General features: G+C 49.9%; 1 protein-coding gene across 1 annotated transcript; it reads right to left on the bottom strand.

The window, feature by feature from the left end:
- Positions 1 to 5,240: 5,240 nt before the first annotated feature.
- On the bottom strand, positions 5,241 to 9,372 carry MB (myoglobin). Its single transcript, XM_003202347.4, has 3 exons — positions 9,200 to 9,372; positions 6,995 to 7,217; positions 5,241 to 6,092 (listed from the first exon to the last, which is right to left on the bottom strand). Exons 1-3 carry the CDS (start codon positions 9,292 to 9,294, stop codon positions 5,946 to 5,948), a joined length of 465 nt encoding a protein of 154 aa, XP_003202395.1. The 5' UTR covers positions 9,295 to 9,372; the 3' UTR covers positions 5,241 to 5,945.
- Positions 9,373 to 23,457: the final 14,085 nt, after the last annotated feature.

Here is a 23,457-nt window from a genome sequence, read left to right as displayed (position 1 = left end):
AAAAACGTAGGAGGAAATATGTTGAAGATTATTTTCTAATCACTGCTGTTGTTATAAGTTTGCAGTCTGTGAGTGTTACAAATAGCTCCATTTTGGGAAAGACAATTTCAACTGGAAAAGAAAAAATGATCATTCTGTGCAGGGATCATTTCAGCTGCAGAGGGAACATGGCAGAAGACATTGGGACAGAAGCTTAAATGTGACATGCTGAAATTAGCTGGGGGATCAGCTGGGTCAGCAATATGTGCTATTGTCAAGGCAAAACCAAAGTGTGCAAAAAATATTTTTCTTGTGATTTATGGGCCAGTTTTGGGAAACAGTGCTAGCACAATGAGAAAACACCCAGTCCCCCTTTCATCCCCTACAAAAGCACACAGATTACCAGCTCATGTTAGGAAATCCCCCCATCCTCTTAGAGCAGAGCAACTGTCAGAATGATGTCATTGCTCTTCAAAGGGCATTGATGGTCCTTGGGCTTAGGAGTCTAGGCAGAGATCTGTGCCTCCATCTTCCTAAATGATTTTAGAGATCTTTTCCAACCTTAATGATTCTGATTCCCGTCTGCATTTCATTTGTCGTTCTTTCTCACAGACCCCACAGATCCATTTGCTTGCAGAGAGGAGTGACTTCTGCTTGCAGTGAGTATGGCACGTGGCGTGCTCTGCCTGCTTTCCTCTCTGTGGCTGCACAGCTTGTCTGAGCCTATCTGGTGCAAGCCCTTAGCCCAGGGCAGGCTCTCACTCAGGATCTGCACAGACACTGGATGGATGGTTTAGGGCAAAGCTCTGTTGTTTTTTCTTTCTAGTTTCCCCAACTGACTCACAGTTAATCCATGACATACAACATCAATCAAAGGGCACTGGACTATTCGTGTGTGTGCCTATCCAGCTGAGAAGCAAGTGAAAAGATGCAGACCCACTTTGACATCATATATCACTTATATATCACTTAGCTCTCCAGATAACCCAAAAGCTCACCGAGAGTCAAGAGGACAAGACTGCTACTGCGCATGCCCTGGGCAAAGCAATCTGAAATCTTAGTGGGTGTATCAGCACCAGGAATTTCTCACCCATTTGCTGTGAGTTTGGATGCTGGAATTCAGTTGGAAAAAAGAAACAGATGGACTTGTAGGGGAAGGACAGAAGAAAGAAAAACTTCAGTGAATTAAAGCACTATTACTTGCACACAAACAGAAAACCCACAGGAGATTCACAAGATAAGCATGGAGACATTGATACTTAAGTGCTAGTAATCCAGAAGTTCTTCCAGCCAAAGCTATTCTATCACTGGAATGTTTGAACCTGCGTTAAGGAGAATCTAAAATAAGATCAGAGATTCAGAGGCTGCATTCATACTGAGCTTTCTTTGCAGAGGGAGAGCAGGCTCAATTTTCTTTTTGCCGTACTCCAGACATAAGGCTGCAGCTAAGATACGTGCTAGGATTAACTTTAAGGTAGCCATCTTGGATATCAACAACAGCATAGCTGTGTGGTCACAGCCCCCTCCTCAGCCCTATACCCTTGGTAAATTCAAAACTTCACGGTCAAGTTTATCTATGTTGTACTCATTTTTAATACATAAGGTAGTCAGAGGGCTGTGTCTGCTGCTGGATTGCAGAGCAGCCACACCAGCAACAGCCTCCTCTCACCAAATCCAGTAGTCCAGCCCAACAGCCCTTGCCATTTCTTTGAGGCTATGCCTCAAATGCAGCAGAATACCCTCACATCTAGGTTGTCAACCCTGACCTTGCTGCACTTGTGTTTGCATTTGCGTGGGCATAACCCAAATGACTACTCAACTAGCTCAGCACCACTGAACTGCTCTTTGTTTCTGTTTTGCATGGCATAAGGAATGGATACTCCAATACCCTCCCCTTCCCAAATACGCATTGCCTTGTCCACTCAGCTACCAGCCATGCTGGTATATCCTGTGCCAGGGCCTGTCTTGCCTCGGAAAGCCCGTGAGGTCCCTGATTGCTGTAGAGATGGCCTCTGCATGGCTTGGGGCATGCCTCTTCTTGTTTGTTTACAGGAGATAGAATCCAAACAGGGAAAGAGTCTTGGAACAGCGCAGCCAAGTGCACTATAAAATAGTGCTTTAAAAAGCCACAAGGTCACCTTTGCTATCATTTGCTTAAGGATTTTATAGAAGTCACAGGACTGGAGATGGACTGTGATCATAGGGGAGGGAGAGATTTATATGCTGGCTGAGAAGGCTTCATTGTTGTATCATATTCATTAATGATCATTTATTAGCTTCTTGGATAAAAGAGGCTGATTGGGAAATCTCACTTACTGTAATTCCAGCTGGCTTCCTTGACTTTGCCTGCATAACTTTATGAAATGTAATACCCCTCCTACTTACCAGTACCCTTCAGGTACCATACCCTCACACTGTCTGTCTTCTCACTTAGTCAGACCTCAGCAGAACTTGATTTCACTGTCGTATTTCATTTATGCACAATGTTAAAACTGACACATGTCAACCTCTTACATGAAGAACCAGCACAAAAGCACACAGGAATCTGAAGGATTTGGCCAGAGGATCTTTGCTGACAATATGTGTTGTGAGCCTGGTGCTTGTATGTAACTGTGAACGTTGAGCCTGGCATAGTTCAAACCAGCAAGAATGCACCCTTGAGCAAAGCTGAGAACAGTGAGTATAAGGAGGTGGAGGATGTGCTCTGACCTCATGCACCTAAAGAAAAAGCCATGGCAGGCAGGCAGGACTGCATCAAAGGAACACCTGGCTCCACCACTGCTTTCTGTTCCCCTGTGGCATAACATGGAGGAGAGGTTTTGGTTAGCTAGCAGGATAAAAAGGAGTTGTGACAAAGGTACTGGAAGCCTGTGGTGTGAGTGTTTGAGTCTCCTAGCAAAATTCTGTGTCTTGCAGACATTGCAGCCTTACAGCACTGCTGTATCTGCTCAGTGATCATGATGAGGCTGGAAACTTCCCATCCTCTTCCTCATGTCAGCCCCACAGAGAGGGGCAAACGTGGATGGTGCCACAGATTTCACCTCAACGGGCTAGATATGTCTCATAGTTTGCCACTGGAGCCCAGTCCCTTTCTCCCACTGAGCTGACCCAGAGACGGACCACAGGATTAATTGTATGGTTCCCAGCACCTGGCTGTAGTTGGTGTGCACATGACAGAGTGAGGGGCTGGCAGCCACACAGCTCACTTCCCATCTTGATACCAGGAGCATGTATGTGACACCTGGTTGAGCTAACTGGGGCCCAGCCTTCTCATGCAGAGCTATTCCTGGAAAGGAGGCAGGACAATTTCAGAGTTTATCCTGATACAGTTTATCTTACTGATGGACTTTGTCCCACACACAGATCAGAAAAGCTGTTTTCCTGCAGCAGCATGGAAAAACTGACTCCAAACGCAGATGCTCAATCAATATATCAGGGAGGCCAAAGATCTTCTCCCCTCCAATCCCTTTCATAGAATCATAGAATTATTAAGTTTGGGAAAAACCACTAGGGTCATCTAGTCCAACTGTCAACCCATCAACACCATGCCCTCTAAACCATCAGGGTGTACTGGCCCCATAGTTATTGTTGTCTGAACTTGCTGGTTCATTCTGGCTTGCATATTTTCAAGGGGCCAAATGCTCAACAAAGCAACTTACCTCAGACCCCATATCTGACAAGCATGGTTTTTAAGATGCTCCCTTGCAAACTGACAGAGGGGGTAAGGCAGGCTGAGTGAAGGATCAGCTCTCCCAGTGTACCAGGAAATATTCCAGGTAATGATAACCAATAGCTAGGCACAATATGCATGCAAATTCTCCCTCCTCCACCACGTTGCCTTACATAAATATATCTAGAGGTGACTACAGTGCCACTCAGACTGACAGAGGCAGCTGCCATAGCGGAGCTTTTAATCCCAAAGTAGAGCCTGTTGTCACTGGCAGGAAATGTTATTGTGTTGGACAGGCAATCCTAGACCTTAATTAAATAGGTTGCCCTTCCTGCGAGGCCAGACAGGCCAGACAAGAGTCAGAAGGAGCAGGCTGCTTAAGCCAGGGACCACCTGGCTGTAACTTCATCTGTGTGACAACATATGCTTTTGTGACTCTTTCTGAAAGGTTGAAACCCTAAGCAAGTTCCCAGAGGTATACTGAGGATTTATAAAGAGCAAGAAATCAGAGATGCTCTGTTCTGCAAAGGAATTCATTCCTTCTCCTTTCAGAGACTGAAATTTTGTGGCCTTTGCCCTGACCAAAGACCTGGCAGATCACACTGGTTTGAGATGATTGATTTGTAAGGGAGCTGGTGGCTCCTGCTGTCTCCACTGCACACAGCCCTGTAGTGAGTGCTTTGAACCAGACCCTGCTTGTAGCTCCTCATTTTAAGCACCTCATTTTTCTTTCTCATGCTTGCCCTCATGCTGTCTCTGGGAGATAAACTGCATTACTTTTTCCATACCAGAAAAGAGCAACGGTGTTGTTGCCATATATTTTCCCTCACAAGGACCCAGCTGCTCACCTCTGTGACATCTCACTGCTGCCAGGATGTGACTCTGTCATGGATGTTCTCACCCCTGTGCACACATACAGAACAACAGCAAGCTGCACACTTTCTGCATGGAAGCAGTGTAGGTGCATGTACCTCAAGAGAGTCACAACATCGTACTGCCGAGGCCCTAAGATGAATGATGGGGAAAGAGGAAGAGGAGGGAGCACAGATTCCAGTACTCACTGTGGAGAATAGCTGTCCTTCCAGTAGGTCAACTGCACAATTCCCATACAGTCAGGCTGTGAACTTGGGAATCAGGTCGAGACTTTGCAGAGACCACTCAGCAAAACCGCAAAATGGGATGGACAGCAAAACTTATGGTTTGAAAGCACCCATTGCTATTAAACAGACCTGTGGCAACCTGCATGTCCTACCTCTGTGTAAACATCAAGACATGGCGATGGCATCCCTTCAGCACAAAGCAAAATGCGGAGCACTCATGGATAGCTCAGAGCCATCCATCCCTTCCAAGCCCCCTGAACTCAGCTGTGGCCTCAGCCTTCAGTCATGGAGCGCTTCTTAGCCCTGAGGCATGGAATGAAGGACCAGGTCACATCCCCATGGTGACCTGTGAGTGCCCAAGTCCCCTCATGCCACTCAAGTGATGGGCTGCTACCATGTCACCAGCACTGGAGGATGGGATTGTATACAAAACACTGTGCTTCTGCCATCTCGTTGGAGTGAATTACACAGCATCAGTGCAGGAATTTTTATTTTCTGAGTAACACGTATTTTGCTTCCCAGAGCCACACAACTTTACATGCATAGCAGAAGCTGCCAGAAGCCTACAGATCACAGAGCACACTACTCCTTATGGTTTTGCTAACATGAGTTTAGCAGGTTGCCAAGCTGACAGACCCTGGAGACAGACTGCGTTCACCCCCATGAAACAAGGTAACAACAGTGACGGTGCTGAAAGCTTTCCACAGTCACCTGCTAACAGTCTCACCTGGGAGAGAAATCAGATGCCGTGTCCCCACTTCCCACTCTGACATCTCTTTTGCACCTTTGAGTTCTCTCTTCACCCACTCCTTCACCACACTCCTCAACACGCCCCGTGTTCTTCCACATCCCTTCATCTCCTGCCACACCATTTCCCTCTTGAATGAGACTGGGTGTTGGGGATGAGGAAAGAAGAAGGACACAGAAATAAGCAGAAGGTGACAGATAACCCCTTATATTATTTTTCCTAAGAAAACAGATTATTTCTTTTGCATACATGAAGCCAGGGAAGGACAACAATTTATCATGGACATCACTCTGAGTGCCTCTGCGCTGCATAGGGTGACTCTTGGCCTCTCATTGAAGCATTCCCACACATCGTGGATGACCAGTTGGAAGATGTCCAGAGTAATGCTGGGGAAGCTACTCTGAGATGCATGGCTAGGCCTCCATCGTGGTGTCCTTCTGCGTACATGCTAACCCTGGAAACCAAACTCCTTATACTTGCTGGCCATGTCATTTCGGAACAGCTCCAGAGCCTTCTTCATCGCAGCCTGGGAATCGGCCCCAAAGTCTGCGGCGTGTTTTTCAGCAATGACCTTGATAATGACTTCAGAAATGAACTGTGAGGAAGGAGAGAGAGAGAGAGAAAAAAAAAAAAACAGAAGGGACTCTCAGGGTTTATTTTCAGAATATCCAGATTAAAAAATAGGTTGCAGAGCCTGGAAATATCTCCAGGCTAATTCAGTAGCCCTTCCAGCGGTCTCTAGAGAAACACTGTGGTAGAATATGCGAGGAGCCTTGGCTGGGCAGAGGAATTGGGCTCTGTTCCTAGCTCGGACACTGATATACTCTGTGACCTTGAGTAGACCATGGTCCTTCCCACTCTTTGGCTGCCCATCCACTAAGGCTGCAAATCCATGTCCTGCACTTTTAAAGCGCTTAGTTTCATGAGTCTTGGTCTCCAGTTCTTCCCCCAGGGCTTACTCTAAAATTGTATATCCCTTGTGTATGGCCACTGCCAATTCTTATGTAATGTCATTTCCCAGGCATGCAGGGACTGCATGGTCTGGTTTATTATTGTTAGGAGTGTCTCAGACAGTGTATAGTGTTTGGAACAGGAAATCGAATGGAGATTCACAGGAGCTGAGTACTTCTGTGCCTCCTCTTGTCTGTACACAGAGACCTTTGTCTTGAGAAAGTGCTAAGTGAAGTCCAGTTAGACATCACTAAATAGAACCATAGAATCAGAGAACCTTTAATGTTGGAAATACCTCTAAGATCACCTCGTGCAACCTCCAGCCCATTTCCACCATGCCCACTGACCATGTCCCTCAGTGCCACATCCACACGGTTCTGGAACACCTCCAGGGACAGTGACCCCACCACCTCCCTGCAGCACCACTCTTTCGGTGAAGAAATTTTTCCTAATACCCAGCCTGAAATAGAAGCGCAGCTCTCAATGTATCTGCCTTGCACACATCCATCACACATCAGATACCAAGTTTCCCTGTCTTTTCCATACCTCCAGATATTTTACTGGGATTTTGTGCTTCGTGGCATGGGTTTGAGCCAGGGGTTTCAGCTCTGACTCATGATTACCCTTCTGCTTCAAGATTTTGCCAAGCTGGGTGAGGACGGTAGCTCCATGTTTTTTCAGATCTTCAGAGCCCTTCATCTGATCAGGGGTCTTCAGGCCTTTGAACTTATCAAAGCGATCCAAAGTCTCAGGGTGGTCATGGAAAAGTCTGTGGACAGAAGCAGAGGGACGTGTGAGACATTAAGGAGCTGTCAGCCAGAGGAGAGCCAAGGTCCTGCTGATCTGGATGCATATGGACGGGCAAATGTGTGATAACTTACATCCCTCCCCAAATAAATCTCTTAGTCCCTGCTAGTAAAGGCTGCTTTCACTTGAGAACTCCGATGCTTTAGACTCTTTCCAAATTGTCACCATTCACAATCACTGCATTTAGCACGTATATAATCCAGGAAAGCATCTGACCCTACTCTGAATCTGTGTTTTTCCTCCTTCCTCTGGGAGGCTGTTCCACAACCTGATGGCACTCTGTGTTCAGAAGTTTATTTCACCATCTGTTTTATCCAGGCTGCTTTTTATCATTAGCAACTGATAAAATGCCTCTTGTCTTTGGAGTGCAGAAGCTCATGATGTACCTCTCTTTGAGTATTGTATCTACTTTAATCCTATGCTCTTACATGTCCTAACATCCACTCTGACTGAGAAACGTCCAGCTGGAGCAACAGAGCAGCCGTCTTTATTTCTGAATAGCTCTGCTAACGCTTTGGCACCAGTCCCCAGAGGTATGGCAACAGTATCAGGACAGAGATGGGTGCTAAGGCTGGTGGTGGCACTGGGAGGTGAATTCTCACATTAACCTGAAGGAAAGACAAAACCAAACAAACCCACCAATCTACACTGTCTCACTAAGGATCCATCCTCTTCTTCCCCCAGCCTGTCAACCTGTCAGCTACTGCAGACCCCAGGCTCTCACTAAGACCTTCTTCCCAGCCCATCTCTGCATTGACCAGTGCCATTCAGTGCTATACACAGATGCTCTGATTCCAAAGTAGAAATGAAATTGGGAAGGGTGGTGTTGTCCCGTGCTTCCCCTCTGCTGCATTTCCCAGCTGACTCCACTGGCAACCAAACTGTAAGGAAACTTCACTCTTTCTCTAGAGCCGGGGTGAGAAGAGAAGGGATAACTGCTCCTGGTTATTAGGAGCGGCCTGATAATTTGGTGCTGGGAGACGTCAGCTCTGTTGCTCATGTATATTTGCGGGTATTAATGCCCTTTGAAGGGCATAACCCAAGTCGCTGCAGCACCAGCAGGAGCGACGGCAGTATTTACATCCATCCCAAACCAAACATTCCTCCCCTATAGGTGGCCATTAGGATGAGGGCCAGACTCTCCATTATACGATGTAATTGTAGGTCAGGCTGCATTAACAAATACCTCAGCTGCATGGAAAACACAAGCTGTCTTGCAGCAAAAAACATTCTGTGACCAGGCTTTGCTGGCATCTCCTTTCAAAGGTCTCTCTTTGTATCCTCCATGATGAGATATTCCCAAGACTCCTGAAAATTCTTTCAAGGAGTATTTGTTTGTTTGTTTGTTTCCATTGGAAAATATCCAGTTGGACCAATATTTTCTAAACGTATTCCCTAGATACGTTACTTACCTAAAAAGTCTTTACCAAGGCAGAAGCAGGCACATTTCTAAACCAAGTCTGCTCCGCTTCCCCTGCTTCTTTCCCTCAGAAAACCCCTGAAGAAATGAGAAATTACATGGGAGAAGCTTTGAACGGGCCGTGGCTTTGCCCAGTGGTGTGGGCTTCTTGCTTTATCTGTGCTTGAGATAGGAAACCCCAGATACCCACTGCTGTCCTTGGCATCCGTACCCTCCTGGCACTGAGTGCTGAGTGCAGCCCAAGGGCACTCTCGAGAGGGTCTCCCTGTCTCCAGCCCTGCTGGTCCCTAAGAACAGGCAAAGATACTGTGCCATTTTCCACTCCAAAGCCCTGAGATCTGACACATGGAGTAGCAAAAGCACAGCTTCTTCATTTCTAACCCAGAAACCACAGCAGTGGAAAACCACCACCTTACACAGAAACAAAACAGCCTGTTGAAACATACGCGGCTGAGCCCCGATACTCAGCATTCCGTGGTCTCTCACTCAAAGCTCTCAGCTCACGACCGATGCTCGTTGCCTACCTCATCAGAACCTCATGTCCGTGGCCAGCAATATCGGCCTCCACTTTTCCCCAGATGGTGAGGACTTGTTGCCACTCCTGGTCACTGAGCCCCATGGTTCACTGGTGGCAGGGACAGACGGGTGTCAAGTGCTGCGTACGGCGGTTGCCTCTCCCCAGAGGGTGGCTGCAGAGCTCACCCGCGGGTTTTATAGCCCCTCCTCGTAGACCTACACCTGTTAATCGTCAGCTGGACATCTTGCTCTCTTTCAGGCTTGTCTAACTAATCAGCCTCTCTTTTTTTTCTAGGAAGTTATTTCGGGTCAGGTGCTATTGTGAGTGCCACTGATGGCATCATTCCTTGGACTGGCACATGTCCCACGCCAGCCAGAAAGGGCATTGCCCAAAGGCACTGCCAGGAGCCTGTCCCGGCTTCCCGAGGTCCCACTGACAGTGTCAAGCTGTGCAGCAGGAGATTCCAGAAGAGCACATTCATCTGCAAGACCACACTGCCAGCCAAGGGACGGCTGTGGCATCACTCTGCCCTCCTCACGTCTCTCCTTTCCCTGCAGTGGGGTAAGGTCTCTCAAGCCAAGAATCACAGAATCACAGAGCCATAGGAGTTGAAAGGGACCTCTGGGGATCATCAAGTCTAACCCCTCTGCTAAAGCAGGTACCCTACAGTAGATCAAGTAAGACAGGTCACCATGAGCCACCACGGGTATGATTTTGGGGTATCTCCCAGCCTTCCTCAGGACTGGTGGCAGCCTGGTGTGCCATCTTTAATTAATCCCTTTCAAGAGGTGAGTGTGAGCGGGTGAACCAAAGGGTTAAAGGGGACAGCTTAGGTAGGCAGGCTGACCAAACCAGCTGAGGTGATGGCTAGCATCCAAACCCAAAGGTAGGGGAATTTCTCCCACTGGGTTTATCTATTGCCTAGTGGCCAAGCAATTCTCCCCCTCTATGCACCAGTTTGCCATGTTTGAAATCTCTCTTCTTAAACACCTCGAGGCCAAGATTTCACCCTGATTTCTCAGTGCAGATAGCAGGGCACTATCAATTACCCACACTTGGCTAAACCGATGGAGGAGCGCTTCGAGAGATCCCACCCCGCAGCCTCTCTCCTCAAGTCCTCCTTGTTCTAAACATGGATTTGCACCATGCTTGGCTCCACCTTGGGCAGGATCCTGAATGATGACCTTACTGCTTTACATGCCCTTCAGACACGAGAGCAATGTGCTCCCAGTACACAAGAGGATGCTCCTTGGACACCGAGCTCCGTTCTATTCCGCAAGCTGAAGCTGTTGCCTTAATATCTCCCATTGAGTTTGGTCGGCAATCCTCTCTCTACAGCTTTCCCCAGGGCTGGGAAGCCAACAGTCTCTGTGCGGACATTAACACCAGACTGTCAGAGTGCTTAACAAGAATACGGGTGTCCTCATGGCTTTTTCCGCAGGTGGCCCCGCGCTGTCGGCCAGGACGTGCTACCACCTAGTGGCCACGGGCGACAGAGCCAAGCAGAGCGGGGCACGGGCTGCAGGGAGCGGGACACACAGGGACAGCCCCGCGCCTCTGAGCCGCATTTCTTTCTCCTTCGAGCATCGCTGTTGCAGAGAGAACGCAACCCCCATCGGTCAGATGAGAGCCCCGCAGCCCCGCGCTGCCGTGATTCCGAGCTGCAATGAAACGAGCACTCGAGGCAGAGGATGCTCAAAAAACACCCAATTTTAACAACCCTAGAGCATCTTCTGTGTTTGCACTGCAGAACAGCTCAGCGAAGCGAACAGATTTTTTGATCGTTCCCTTTCTTTGCCTTTTCTCCATGATGCAATTAAAAGAACAGCACCAGAAGCAGGGGATGGCTGTGGCCTGGCCACACTGTGGTGCCCACTGTGGTGCTGTGCTGGGGGAGTGCCAAAAAAAGCTGGGCATGTTATGTAACTCCCAATTACATAATTAGCATTGCATAATGCTGGGGAAAAGGCCCTCTGCAGCCCAGCTTCGGTATCTATGGCATTTTGCTGATGCGTGGCTTCTGCTAGGAGATGGAGCCGCACTTTGCTTTCAGCGCCTGTGGTTTGTGCAGTGCGGACGGACAGCCAGACAGTGGGACACTGCACTCCCCTGTAGCGTGAGCTGGAGAGAGCAGGGCAACAGCAAATCCTACAGCCAAGGCAAGGCAACAGCATTGCATTTTTCCAGCTGTGCCTGGCTCCAGTTTTTGCAGGATCAGAAGGCACTGCATGCACTGCGTGGCTTCTGCCTCTTGCAGGAGACCTGCTGGGACAGGCTGGTGCTGCAAGCCTGTCTCCTCTCCTCTCTCATCCTGAAGCTCTATTCTTAGCAGTGCTGCAGGCAGGGCTCCCACACACTGATGGATTTCAGCAGCTGAGAGGTGACCTCAGTGCCTGTTTGAAAGGAAGAGGGAGAATGAGGAGAAGGCAGCACCAGAGGAATGTTTGAGCTGCGGGTCACAGAGCTTTGCTATGCATGGGGCATCTTAGCATGGGATGCCATTAAGTCAAAGGGAGCTCTGCCTTCATTCAGTACTCACAGAGGGATCTGGACAGGATGGATCAATGGGCTGAGACCAATGGGATAAAGTTCAGCAAGACCAAGCGTTGGGTCCTGCACTCCGGTCATAACAACCCCGTGCAGCGGTACAGGCTTGGGGCATGGCAGCTGGAAAGCTATATGGAGGAAAAGCTTCTGGGGATGTTAGTTGACAGCCGGCAACTAACCAGCAGTGTGCCCAGGTGGCCAAGAAGACCAATGGCATCCTGGCTTGGATCAGCAATAGTACAGCCAGCAGGAGCAGGGAGGTGACCGTCCCTCTGTAATCAGCTCTGGTGAGGCTGCACCTTGAGTGCTGTGTTCAGTCCTAGGCCCCTCACTGCAAGGAAGGCATTGAGGCCTTGAAACCTGGGGATTATACCTCATATTGCTGTAGTGATACCCGGGGGATTTCTGTCCTATGAACCAGAATAATAAGAGAGGAATTCCTCTCACTCCCACGGTGAGCTGGTGAGTCGCCCTCCAGCTACCAGTGCTTAGCCAGAGGCTGCTATGTTGGACTGGGAAGCGAAGCCAGGACAGCCTTCAAAGCTCACGTTCCCCTATGCATTAACATTCCCACACAAAGCACTCCCTCAGGGAACCAGATTTTTCCCTTCTACGAAGCAGCAGCAACTGCAGCAGTCCCCTATGCAGTACTGCTTTCTGTGCATCAGCATTCTTACAGGGTATGCTAGAAACAGATCTCTATACAGAAAAATCTGGGCAAAAGATAAATGTTTTCTTCAAGCAGATCAACACCGGGTGGCAGTGAACAGCCTGAGCACAGCCCTGGTGGCCTGGCTGCAGGAGCAGGGCATCTACCACTGCATTTGGGATAGGCTCTGTGTTTGCAGGATCTTTTCCCCGTTATCATTATTCTTGCAGCTTTGCCTCCTCCTGATTCTGTAGAGATCTATTGACTTGTCAGCTCAAGGATCCACAGTGCCCATCACACATGCTGCACACTGCAGCCCACAGCACGGCTGGCAGAGCTGGCAGCAGAGCTTTGTGCTGGGGATGCTCACCAGAGAGAGTTGGATGGATGTGGCACTGAGGGACATGGTCAGTGGGCACGGTGGGGATGGGCTGGTGGTTGGATTGTGTGATCTTAGTGGTCTTTTCCAACCTTAATGATTCTCTGTTTCAGTTGTCTTGTTAAGGTCTATGAAATCACAGTGGTAGGACCAGGTGCACCCCGGCCCATCAGAGCCACTTGCTCCCATAGGGTAACCTAGGCAGATCAGTCAGACAACACTGTGAACGTCTTAGCAGATACAACTGCTGCAGGCAGCCTGCTTTAACACAGCTTCGGCTATGCAGACAGGAAACAACATCACCAGAAGCCATCAGAGTGAGAAGAGGAAGAAGAAAAAGAAAGGCCAATGCACTCCTTGGCAGGAGCTTATTTACCAAACAGCTGGTGGATGTGTGCCTAATTTACACAGAGTAAGAAAAATAAAGGTGCCTGCTGCGAGTACAAAGTTATTGTATGTCGAGTGGGATAATTTCATAATACACAATTACTTCCTACAGATTAGGGTAGAAATAATTAAACAGAAGGTTGTGCTCTGAGGCAGAGCTCCCCTGGCACCAGATTCAGGTCTATGTGGAAGCTCATGCTCTTAGTTGCTCCCAGAACCAAATCCCCAAACTTCAGTCCGTGTTCCCCAGCAGCTCAGCCACCTGCTGTGCCCTTTGAAGTAATATCTCAGAGTTTAATTTAAATCTTTATCCTCCTTTCTTACCTTTAGCTTCTCTCTAACCCACACAGCTGCAAATTTCATGAGTTCACACTCCATCTTCCCCTATTGTCTCTGCAGGAGCATCACTGGGAGCTGTCTCTGTGCCCCTGTCCCACCTGGGCAGGGATGAGGGACCTCCAGTTGCTTGCTGGCAGTGACATCCCTATATCAGGGCAGGGGGCCCTGGGGCTGCCAGGAGCCAGAGAGAAGTATCTTCAGCCTGAGGGAGGTTGATACCATTGCTTTCTTTCTTTCCATTTTTTTTTTTCCCCCAACCTGAACTCACAAGTGAACCAGAAGCCGAGATTTTGGACATCTCTGCTCAGGAGTGAAATTACAACAGCGGCGAATGCTTTTCAAGTGCCTCAATGAAGTATGAAACGTGCTCCTTCCTTTCTGTCTTTGCCCACACATGCATGTATCGGCTTCCCTCCGTCTCTGCCAGTGCATGACCTCAGGCAGCGAAGCAGTAGAAGAGCATTAACCCACATTTGGCCCAGACCTTCACTGTTCCCTATAGCTGTGCAGCCTGCCATGCGTGGAGCTGCCCAACTGCACTCACATCAGAGGCGACACAGATGGTTTTGGGGCTGGGGGTTGATGGCTCTGCACGACTGCACTCTGCCCAAGGTCCAGCTGGGGAGACAGCACTAAGCAATCTGGCCATGCGCTCACCCCCATGACACAGCTGCAATATCCCATTGCATTCTGGCTTAGACACTGACAGGGAGAGGTTTCACAGTGATGGGTCCAGTAGGAGCCCATGAGGAGGGGTGTTTCATGAATGCCTACCACCCAAACCTGCAGAACACAAACTGCAGAAGCGTGTTGCTCGCTAGCTGCGTATTCCCAACATTTTATGCAACCAAATAGTGACTTTTTGTCCATTAAAAAAAAAAATCAAAGAAAACAATCTAATTACAGGATAAATATTTAGCTTGAAATGAGCAGACAGATATTCAAAACCATTCTGTGACATGACAAATGATCTGAAAGGAGCTTCGCCGTGGGCACTGTATGCTGTTCAAACGCAATTTAAAAATACATGGCGTGGTAGCAAAAATAGACATGACCCTGAGCACAAACATCACTGCTCAGACAAACATCTCCTGTAAAATGCCGTCGATTATTTGGATGGCAGCCAGACCTGGGGACAGCGTCACCCACCTCCACGAGCACTGCCGACATCAACTCGTGCTGGCTTGCGGGCCTTGACATGGACGCCAGGCCTTGTTGAATACTTAAGGGACACTCCTGTCCCCTTACTCACACGGCCTGACCTTGGCATGCTCTTGGCATTCTGGACAAGCCCCAAAATGTCTCTTGCTGCCTTTGCCATGGCTAAGTTATGGGACGTGAGCCAGGTAGCGTGGGAAGAACGAGCTTTAAACCCTGAGGAATTCACATCAGAACTCACAGGAGCGAAGGGGTGCAAGCAGACAGGGGTACTCCCCATATGGGGATCACAGTTATAGGCACAGTGTGGTGTGATTTAGGAAAAACAGTTCTCAGAAGGAACGATGCTGCAGTGGCACAGGCTGCCCAGGGAGGTGGTGCAGTCACTGTTCCTGGAGGTGTTCCAGATCCGTGTGGATGTGGCACTGTGGGATGTAGTCAGTGGGCGCGGTGGGGAGGGCTGGTGGCTGGACCAGGTCATCTTAGAGGTATTTTCCAACATTTCTGATTCTATGATTCTATGAAAAGGCCACAGGCTGTGCAGAAGAAAGGAGGTTCATCCATCACCTCTGCTGTTCCCATGGCAAATTTCCTTGGATTTTCAGCAGGGATGCTCAGACTGGGATAACTAATAGAGAACAATGTAGCTCCAGGAGAACTACACAGTGGTAGAGAGGGAAGGGATGCATGTGGGCATCATTAAGAGAGAATCAGAATCCCTACAGTTTGCTAGAGAAGTACACACAAGAGTCTGGCTGTCCTCCAGACCTTGTTTTCCAGCCTGTTGGCTGCCCATAAGGATGCTGCTGCTCTGCCCCCTCCCTACCCTTGGGGCCTCTCTGCCCTTGGGACTTTCAACATCTCACGTCTGCCCAAGGAGATCCAAGCACAGACCCACCATGCACCTGCCCAGGTCCATGGCCCTGCAGGGACAGCCCTGCCGTGGGATGTCCCCATGGAGCACCAAGTGGTTCTTCTCCCCTCAGGCAGCTCTGAGCCTCTCACCTGCATGAATCTGGCTGAAGGCGCGAGCTTTATCTGGAGAGCAGCAGCACAGAGGGGGTGCGCTGATGGGGAACAGCAAAGACCCAGAGGTTTTCTGCATGGTGAGATTTCCCAGTCTCTGGGAGGATGGGAGCATCCTTGGCAAAGAGCAGAGGACGGCAGCACGAGGCTGTGTTGGCAGTGATGTAAACACGTGGGGGCTGCTGTTGTCGAGGGGCTCCATGAAATCGGTGATTTCTGAGCGGAGTTCAGCCGGAGAGCGCTGGGGCTATAAAAAGCAAAGTGACTTTGCGTTTTGACGCTTCCTCCCGAGACACACAGAAGTGATTTGTGATTCAAAAGATGAGGAATTTATCATCAAAAAGAGCTGGGACAGAGCTCGGTGTTTACACATGGAAGACAGGCACCGAGAGCAGATATATTTATACGCACCCATTAATAAAAGAAGCCAAGTCAACCATACCTTTGTGCTAAAGTTAGAGTGCAGCACTCGGCATGTCCTTAAAAAGGCAAGAAAGTTTCTGCAAACTGGGACGGCTGCTGGGGGTGCTGGCTCTGCATGGCTCCCAGCATGGATGCGTTGCTGCAGCAAATCGGCCAAAGGCTGTGAAGCTCCTGCTCTGCTGCTGCTGCAGGGAGAGAAATAAATGGGAGCACGCAAAAGCTGGAGGAGCAGCAGCACTCAGTTGGAGGGGCTTTGGCCATAGGGCGAAGGCAGAGCAGCCAGGCCAGCGGGCGAGTCACCACAAAGAAAGTCAGCGGTAGGGCCAGCCAGCATGAGTCACTGGAAGCTCCTGGCTTGGGATGTGACATTTAGAAATGCTTCAGCCATAACTCACTGCAGTGAGTCCCACAGCCAACACAGACGGCTGGAGTTTTCCAGCCTCAAGACCCAAACGCCAGGGTGTGTTACAGCCCTAGGAAAGCCAGATCTTTGCTCCTTGTAAGGTGCTTCTAGAAAGCAACTAATTGCCCTTCTTTGGGGAGAATAAGCAGACAAGCTCTGGCTGTCTCATCTCCCTCACTCCTGCCACCTCCAGCCCCAGCTGCTCCAGCTCAGCCCCAGCTGCAGGAGCCATGCAACACAGCCGTGCTCATACGGAACGTTAAAATTGTGAACAACAAATGCATCTTCCCTGAACCAAAGTTAAAGGCTATCAGAAGAATGCCCAGGCCATCATCCTGAAGCCAGGATGGTCAATAGGAGACCAGCAGTAAACTCCAAGCAAAAATCACTCCTCTGCTGCCCTGGGAATCGGGGCTTCTCCCTGGGCATCAGTACCTGCCCACCAGATCACCAGGCCAGGGACGGTTGCATGGTACAGGGCCTCCTTCTCCGCAGCCACTGGATCAGCACTGAGACACTTCCATCCTAACTGCCCCTGCTCCCAATGGACCATTCTTTCCCTTGGTCAGCTTGCTAAAGAATCACCATCAACCTCCTTGGACAAGCTTTATTTCTAGCAAGCCTTCTTTGAGCAAAGCAGAAAGGTAACTGAATTGAGAAAGCCACTTTTTACATGGGCTGATAGTGACTGGACAAGGGGAAATGGCTTCAACTAAAAGAAGGGAGATTTAGGTCAGGTCTTGGGGAGAAATTCTCAGAGGATGTTGTGGTGCTGGCACAGCTGCCCAGATAAGCTGTCGTGTCCTATCCCTGGAGGCTCAAGGCCAGCTTGCATGGGGCCCTAGGCAGCCTGAGCTGGTGGGTGGCAGCCCTGCCCACGGCATGGCCGGGGCTGGGTGGGCTTTGAGGTTCCTCCCAAAATTGAGCTGTTCTGTGATTCTATGACTCCTTGAAGGGCTTAATAGTCAGCTCCAAGAGCAGCCATTTTACCCACATACCTTGAAATGAAGGCTGAGCCCTGTGCTGCCTTATCTTCACTCTCTGAGCACCCCATTGCCTCGTGCTTCAGTCCCAGCGCTGCAGGGCTTTATCTCCAGACGTCTCCTGATGCAGAGCCCCTGCTCCAGCTCTGCCACCATCACCCTGACTCCCAGGCATCTAATTTTAGCAGCTGCTGCTGAACATCCTCTCGAGTTATTGTTAGAATGCAGTGAGCATCATCTGACGGGAACACACTGCAGCTCCTCAGTAAACACTGCAGAGGAATGCTGGAGGAGCACACCCCCCCCCCACAGCGCTGCCCACAGCCCCTTCCTCTTGTGCCCGGTGTCTCACATCTCCAAAACCAACCAAACAAATCCAGTGGTGGCTTCAGCTGTACTCGGCCCATTCCGCACCATCGTCTCACTCAGCTGATGCTTCCGTAATTACTTGCAAATTGCCCACAGGGATTTATTATTTGTTATTTTTAGGCTCATTTCAGCGGAAAAGGCATCTGATTATTTGTGTGTGTATATATATATATATATATATTTGCATGACATCTTTCACTCTGGGCATTTCACAGAATACGAATGAACTCCTGCTTGGCTGCAGCTGGTGCAGGTAGGAAGAACGAAGCAGTGGTTAAAGTCACGTCTGAGCTCCTGGAAGAGCGTGGGGTTACGGGCAGGCAGGCTGAGATGACACCAGGCTTCACCCTTTACAAGACAATCCCATAATCATTAAGGTTGGAAAAGGACTGTACTCTCATGTAGTTCAGCCATCCTCCTGCCACCGATATTACCCGCCGTGGATCCATCTCCATCTCCCCCCCTTCTTGGCTGTGCCCTGCTGGAACCCACCCAGACACCGACAAACACACCAAGGAGCCATCCGACTGGTGTTTCTCTCTTTTATTTAAAAACAGTGCTTCATTACCATTTGCAAAGGGTTAGGAAGGGTTTCCCCCCTTGCTTAGAGTTTATAAAAGCCAGCAACATGATCAATAATTTATACACATGGATAGTAATACAAAAAAAAGGAATAAAAGCTAAAGATCTAACTACTCCGACCTTCACAATTCCAGCTACTTGATAATTATAGGAATAACCCAATGAATACTGTATGGTCTGAAAGCTACTATACAATATGATACTTAACGAGGGAGGGTGGGAAGTCAAGAGGCTGTCACAAAGCCCTGGGATGCAGCTGCTGCTTCTCCAGGGTCAGCGGGGAAATGGGACCCTGGGCAAGCGGCTCGGGCGTCCTAGGAAATGAGCCAGGGGAAAGGGCCGCGTCCGTGAGGGCACGTCCCGCTCCCCAGTGGTACCTGGCAATGGGAGGTGCTGGGGGGGCCGTGGGGAGGGGCGACTCCATCGCTGCCTCGGGAGGTGCTGTGGCATCTTGGCCTCACACGGGAATCCTCCAGCAGGTCAGCCTGGGAGGTCAGAGCCACGCTCCGCCAGTCAGCATCGCTCTGCAGCCCCACTTTGAGGCTGCTGAGGGCCCCAGGTTTGAGCTCCAGCTATTTACAAGCAGGATTCTTATCATAGGAAAAAAAAAAAAAAAATCCCAAACAAAACAAAACAGGAAAGAAAAAAAAAAAAAGCCCCAAACCAAATCACATCCCCTGGGGTAAAAGAGGATTATTTCGTCACATGGTAATGCAGCCAAATCCAAGCTGCTAAAACTACAGCACACACACAAAATACTGTGATCAAACAAAAAACAAACAAAAAATCATAGGAAAACATGACCAAAACTGAGGCTGCTCCTGCAGGAGGCCTAAATGCTGCAAGGAACCCACTCCTTGGGGAAGCAACGAGCCCCTCCACCAGCGGAGAACTGGGTGCCTGGTAAAAGATTTCTCATTGACCCAGTCCAGGAAAAAAAAGTGGGGTGGCGGGGGGGATGGAAATATGAAGTGGCATTTTACTAACTGCCAGTCAACTGAACGTTGGGATGGACGGCTTCAAAACACCAGCAGTCTCTTGATGAATCAGGTAAGGATTTTGGCTTGCCAAGAGGCACAGCCCAGTACCCAGGGGATGATCACTGGTAGAGCTTCCCAACGTGGAGTCGGCAGCGGGGACAGGACCCAGACGTCACTCAATGCACGCTGGGGAGGGATGGGGGCTGTCCTGTCGAGTTCTGCTAGAGGAACACGTACTGGGGAAAAGCCCTGAGCCTGCTTGAGTAGGGCCCCATTTCACACGCTGGCCGTCGGCCTCCTGCTCGCCTTGGGGACTGGAGTTGTTGTTGCAGAAGAAAGGTCTCACCAAAGTTTGAGGCTAGAGAGGGCAATCAGTAAAGTGGGGTGGAGGGAAGGGGCTTGTCAGACATTAACATCACCAAAAATAGTGTTTTATGCAACGAAGAATCAAGTCTCACTGGTGCATACTACAAAATGTTTGACATTTTCCAAGAGCATGACAAAATAAAAACACAAAGAAGTTTACATTGGATGCTCATCGCATTCACTAGGTTGGGTTGGTTTCATTTCCCCCCCACTCCTATATTAAAACAGTGCAAACAGGTAACACGCTTCAACCATCACCCTCTGCACCAAGGGCTGCAGCTCCCCGCACGCTTCCCCTGCAGAGCTGGACCCAGAGCCCGGAGTGGTTTCCCTTTGATAAGTTTCCAAGTGCTCCCCAACACGTTCTCCGCCCATCTCCTGCTTTGGGGCTGAGCTGGGATGCAGACAGGGAAGGGCTGGGGATGTATGTGGGTAGGAACCAACTGGGGGGCTCCGCACTCCCCACTTCAGGAGCTCTCTACACCAGCAAGCAGCCCACATCTCCTTCCAGGATGAGAAGGGCGGGCGATGAGATGGTGGCACCAACGGTACCGCAGCTAACACCTCAGCCTGGCACTCCGACAGCCCTCGTGTTGCACACTTCCACAGATAAAATGGGTGAGAACGGGGGATAAACTATTACCTGTGCATTAGGGATGGGGAAGCAAGCCTAGGGCAGTGATGTGAAGGTCACTGACAGAGCCCTGACTGAACCACAGGTCTCCTGAACAAGCCCTTGCTGGGCCAGCCTGCTCTCCCTCAGGCTACTTCAAAACATGGCTTTGTCTCTCTGAACTCCTCATTGGATCCACCCAGACCTGGGTGAGCTCCCCGCTGGCTCAGCTCCCAGCACAGCTTTTCCTAAAGCTTTTCCTAGCAGCTGGGTGGTAGAGGGAGGTTTATGCTGCACACCAGGCACCGATGAGACCTATTCCCAGTAGAGAGTGTGCTATGCCAGTAGAATCTGTTGTGCTGTATACCAGCACAACTATACACCCTCAACGAAAGACAGACTGGCATACTATAGAAAAAAAAGGAGCTCTTCAACTCAAAATTGTATCGGTATAACATGGTGCACCGGCCAGATCTGCTATAAGACAGAACAGACAGCAACACTCAGAGGAACTTCCCTTCCTCTGCACCAAGAGGAACCCTTGGGTGCCACCGGACAAGAGGTGACAGCAGTAAGCTCTGTGCCAGCCTGTGCTGCCCCTGTGAAAGCCAAGCCCCGGGGACTCGCCTGCAGAGCCGCCTCAGGGACAATGTCAGCTGCTGTCTGCCAGACAAGCCAGGACCCAGTTAAGCTCATTAAGAGCAACTCATTTTGCATAGGGAGATATAGGCTCTGTCCTCACTCTTCCAGAAGACAGTATAGCCAAGGCTTGGCTGCTCTGAACGCACCTCATAACGATCCAAGCAAAACCACACCTGCTCACTGCAAAGTTTCAGACTTTGGGAGCCTGGTGGGGAGTGATGGGAGCAGGAGGAACCAGGATGCTCTGGAGCAGGTTTTACTTGGAGATCGTACAGCGGGGCACCACAACGAAGCCCCCTGGCCTCTCAACAGATGCGGGTGGGCTGAAGCTGCCGTGCATAGACTCTGCTGGGAGGCAGAAATGGGGCCGGCCTCCTGTGCCCAAGAGGAAGAGTTGGGAGCGGGTAAGAAGGGTGAGAACCAACTGAGCCAAACTGCAGGGAAGGGGCAGAGGGGTGTGAGCCCCTCAGTGGGCAAAGCTCCCCTCACACTGCTCCTACCACAGAGCCTCCTGCAGCTCAACAACAGCCCCAGGAGCCCCGATTCCCTCTCATTTCCTAGTTTTTGTGAAAGCCCCAACACCCTGTGCCCCCCTCCCCGTTTTTCAATCTAACTAAAATATTTATATACAAACAAACAACAAAAAAAAATCGTCACAACAGCAACAAACCAAACTTTGGCTTGGAAAAAAAAAAATTAAAAACCAACAATAAAACCAGGAAAAAAAACCAAAACAAAACAAAACAAAAACAAAAAACAGCAAAAGGTGGCCAACAGGCTGGCAGTTTGGTGTCCCCTTTTTCTAGCTATTCCTCCAGAGAATCAATAGCTTTAGGGTCTCTAGCTTAACTAATGGCCTCCCCATTCTTCCCCTCTGCTGCACCCAGAGAGGCTGCGTTTCACTGGGGGAGAGCAAAGAATTGCATGGCTGTGCATGGCTGGGCCAGGACACCTCCCCAGGAGCCCAGCTTGTGGACATTGCTTAGTGTTAAATGCAGGAGGTCTCCTATTCTGCTATCAGCAGTGGATGGAGAAGCAAGGGTATGGCAGGAGTAGGAGAGGCTCCACCAACAAACCCATGCTCCAAGAAGTCCTTCCAAGAAGCAAGAGTTGAGGCAGCCCAGCGACACCACGCCTAGGGATGGTGTAAAAGCACTTCCCTCCCAGCACCGGGGCTGCTGGGAACGTAGGGTGCAGGTCAGCCAAGAATGCCAACCTTGTGGCCCAGCCAAATAGCTGCTGGGGATTGAAGGGAGATAGTGCTGGGGGAGTCACAGAGCTGTACCCCGAGCAGGCTCTCCACTTCCAAATCTTGTCATATGTAGTGTCATTATGAACCCAGCAGCCCAGGTGTGCAACTTTCTATGGGAGGCTGAGCAGAATGGACCCGGGGCTCCAACGTGACTGAAAGGTTCTTAGATATATAGCTTGTGGTGGGAAGTTCCTATGAATACAGAGCTTGTACAAGCTGCTTCTGCCTCTCCCCAAACTCCTGACTGAAACAAAACCACTTCAGGATCACGTTTGCACACAAAGGACGCTCTTTCCCCAGACAAACCCACGTGCGTATGCCCCTCACCTCAGCAGCTTATACACTGACTTGCTTTTCCTCACTCACGTTACTTGAAACAGATTGCTCGCTGCAGTGTCTAAGCAGCTCAGGATGAGCAGAAGGAGAGACCTTGCTGGCTGGATGTCAGCACCGATGCACGCTTCTTCAGCCACAGCTTTCTTCATCATCACGGCTGCACTCAGCTGGAACCGCTTGCTGTCCGCAGCAGAGGTACTGTGTGATGCTGCACTGCATCAGCCGCTCCTCGAGGAAGAGAGGGAGCAAAGGGACAGCAAGGGAGAAGGGTCTCGAAAAGGAGGATGGAAAAGTAAGAGAGTTACAGCCACCAGCAATGGACAACGATCAGCTAGAGTAAGTTGTGTGTGCGGGAGGGAAGGATCCTCCTCCTCAAAAACTCCTTTCAAAGTCTTGTCCCCTATGCAGCGGTAACAGCCAAAGTCTTTGGGCAGGTTGAGGAAATCTTCTCTCGCCGAGTCTAAAATTCTGACACTGCTGCAGCTGTCCCAAACCCGTGCGCGTCGGGTGCTGATAAAAGAAAAAGGAGGGAAGTCTCCGCATTTCCCCCTTCTCCATATGCAAAATCTCCCACCAGCATTTAGGTCCCAGCCACAGCCAAAGGGCGCTTCCTTCTGCAGAGCAGAAACACGGCAGGTGGAGACTTCTCCCTCATGTCCTCCCGCCTCCTGGGCACTGAGCACCAGTCCCAGGGCAGTAACTCTGTCTGCGTGTTCCTGATTAATAGCAGTTTCTAACAGCTTTCCTTATCGCTAATCGCCTTTTCCGTGATTGGTAGGATAAGCTATGCACCAACATACAGACACGGAAATGCATTATCTTTTTTTTTTT

This window comes from Meleagris gallopavo, chromosome 1 (genome assembly GCF_000146605.3).
Source record: "Meleagris gallopavo isolate NT-WF06-2002-E0010 breed Aviagen turkey brand Nicholas breeding stock chromosome 1, Turkey_5.1, whole genome shotgun sequence".
Classification (NCBI taxonomy): Eukaryota; Metazoa; Chordata; class Aves; order Galliformes; family Phasianidae; genus Meleagris; species Meleagris gallopavo.
This window is presented reverse-complemented; position numbering and strand designations above follow the sequence as displayed.

Coding starts and splice junctions, on each gene's coding strand:
- MB (XM_003202347.4), bottom strand. CDS start 9,294: ATGGGGCTCAGTGACCAGGAGTGGCAACAAGTCCTCACCATCTGGGGA. Junction 7,218..9,199: donor GGACATGAGGTTCTGATGAG/GTAGGCAACGAG, acceptor TTCTGTCCACAG/ACTTTTCCATGACCACCCTG. Junction 6,093..6,994: donor TCCCAGTAAAATATCTGGAG/GTATGGAAAAGA, acceptor CCTTCCTCACAG/TTCATTTCTGAAGTCATTAT.